At 35.1% G+C, this 2,239-nt stretch overlaps 1 protein-coding gene across 1 annotated transcript in view; it reads left to right on the top strand.

Moving 5' to 3' along the window:
* The first annotated feature begins 241 nt into the window (after window positions 1-241).
* Window positions 242-2,239, top strand: part of LOC118739766 — a 6,209-nt gene continuing 4,211 nt past the window's right edge. Inside the window, exons 1-3 of the mRNA XM_036471273.1 lie at window positions 242-442; window positions 495-994; window positions 1,061-1,599. Of these exons, the coding sequence (XP_036327166.1) occupies window positions 245-442; window positions 495-994; window positions 1,061-1,599 (1,237 nt within the window). The 5' untranslated portion in view covers window positions 242-244. The remainder of the gene's footprint in view (window positions 443-494; window positions 995-1,060; window positions 1,600-2,239) is intronic.

Here is a 2,239-nt window from a genome sequence, read left to right as displayed (position 1 = left end):
ACATAACGGTTGTTTGTAACAGGCAAAACGAATCGAGATAGATATTTATTATTATTATTAAAGTCTATGAAACATAAATTTCTTACAGACTATTGGAGCCTAAAAGCCTAGACAAACGGCCTGAGTTGATTTGCATTCAGAAGCACAAATGCAACTTAAAATATCACCCTAACAGACGACAACTCTGTGCATTTAAACAGCTGATATTGACGTACATTTTGTTTGCTAAAATTGTGAAATTAAAATGGATAAAAGAAAAATGTTGTTATTGGCAGCTATGCTGTTTGTAAGAAATCAATATTTATTTAATGAAAAAATGAAACTACTATTAATTAAACTAATGGACAACCGAACTCGGATGAAAGCTCTCATAAACAGTAGCGCAATCCTACAATCCGGGATTGCAATTGCTCAGGCACGCGTACGGGAAGTTTGGAAATTCGTAAGTTATGTCTTTTTTATTAAACTGCAATTCATGAATTCCACCCTTCAAGAATCGCAGTGTCACATTTTGGGAGTACGACGTCCGTGCAATGGATGATACAAGATTTAGGGAAAACTTTCGTCTCGATAGAAGGGGTTTCCAAAAAGTGTGCGATAAAGTGCGCAGTATTGAGAAAATGGATAACAACATGAGGCGTTGTATTCCACTCGATAAGAGAGTGGCTATCGCACTTTTCTCTTTGGGCTCGGCAGCGGAGTACAGGACAGTTTGCAGTTTATTCGGCGTTGGCCGTAGTACTGTTGGTAAAATTGTCCTGGATTTTTGCCATGCAGTATGCAATAATCTTGGAGAATACATTAGTACATACTCCCCCCATCCACAAGAAATCAAAATAATCGTAGACGGGTTCGCAGAACTGGGCTTCCCGCAATGCTTCGGAGCTGTAGATGGCTGCCACATCGAGGTTCAGCCAAGAAAAGAGGATGCGATAGATTACTACAACTACAAAGGATGGTATTCTGTGGTTTTATTGGCAAGCTGTGATCACAGGTAAATTTATGAGTATATTTTATTGTATAGATATGTACATATATTATATTTCTTCAGACTTTGCAGATCAAAATTTACGTATTTAAATATTGGATCAACTGGGAAAAATAATGACTCGTACATATTTGAAAGAAGTTCGTTAAAGCATTTCCATGAAAGTGCTGATATTTTTGTACAAAATAGCAAAGTTATTAACGGCGTCAATGTGCCTGTGCTACTTATTGGCGATTCTGCCTTTCGTTTATCGCGCCACATGATGAAACCATACCCATATGTAGCTAATCAACCGGCTGTTGAAAAACTCTACAACTATCGACTTTCCAAATGTCGTCGACTGATCGAAAATGCTTTCGGGCAGCTGAAAGCCCGTTTCCGAAGAATAGGCAGAGGTTTACAGGTAGCGGCTAAAAATGTCAACATTGTTATAAGAGCATGCTGTATTTTGCACAATTTTTTAAAAACTGAGAATGACGAAGTTTCTTCCGTCTGGCTGCAAGACTCTGCAGAAGACGCAGCAACCAGAAATCAACCCAATCAATCTATAAGGATTGGAAACAATGACCAACTAGCAGCGACTATTCGAAATGCCATCGCTATGAGTTTTGGTAAGTATGAAATACTTTTATTATGCATTTAATAGTAGTAATATTAAACAAATTTTTATTAGTATTGAATTCATTTTAGTTTAACACTGTCAGTAGTTCTCAATTCAACCGTTTTAAGTTGCAAAAAGTACTGCTTTGAAATTTTCAAACTGTTATTTTTTGCAACTTAAAACGGTTGAATTTAGAACTACTGACAATGTTGAGATTAAGCAACTGCAAAAAGTTATAGCACCTTTTTCATTTTGGCCAGTTTTGACTATCTACACCCCGCGACAAAAGATAGCACACCTACATTTTTACCAGTTTTGACTACTTTTCTTTTGCCTTTTTAAGGTTCTTTATTTTTATATAAAAGTATAGCTCTTTATCTAATAAATACCATATAAATCTAAATTTCAGACTTTGTTCAAAAATTATAAAAATTTCACAAACTTTTCATCCCAATTCCAAGCATTTTAATTTTAATTTCTAGAATAATTTTTGGTATGCAGTTTTATAGCTTATTAAATCGCGTTGATTTTTGATAATTTTTTTTTCTGACGGTGGTATGCATTCTTTTCCATATAAAAAATTGCTTTGTATGGAAGAAAATGCGTGATACCGTCAGCAAAAAAAATTATCAAAAATCAACGCGATTTTT

This window comes from Rhagoletis pomonella, unplaced genomic scaffold (assembly GCF_013731165.1).
Source record: "Rhagoletis pomonella isolate Grant_MI unplaced genomic scaffold, Rhpom_1.0 Rhpom_scaffold_00005, whole genome shotgun sequence".
Classification (NCBI taxonomy): domain Eukaryota; kingdom Metazoa; phylum Arthropoda; class Insecta; order Diptera; family Tephritidae; genus Rhagoletis; species Rhagoletis pomonella.
The sequence above is the reverse complement of the archived record's forward strand: the minus strand, read 5'-3'. Positions and strand labels throughout refer to the sequence as shown.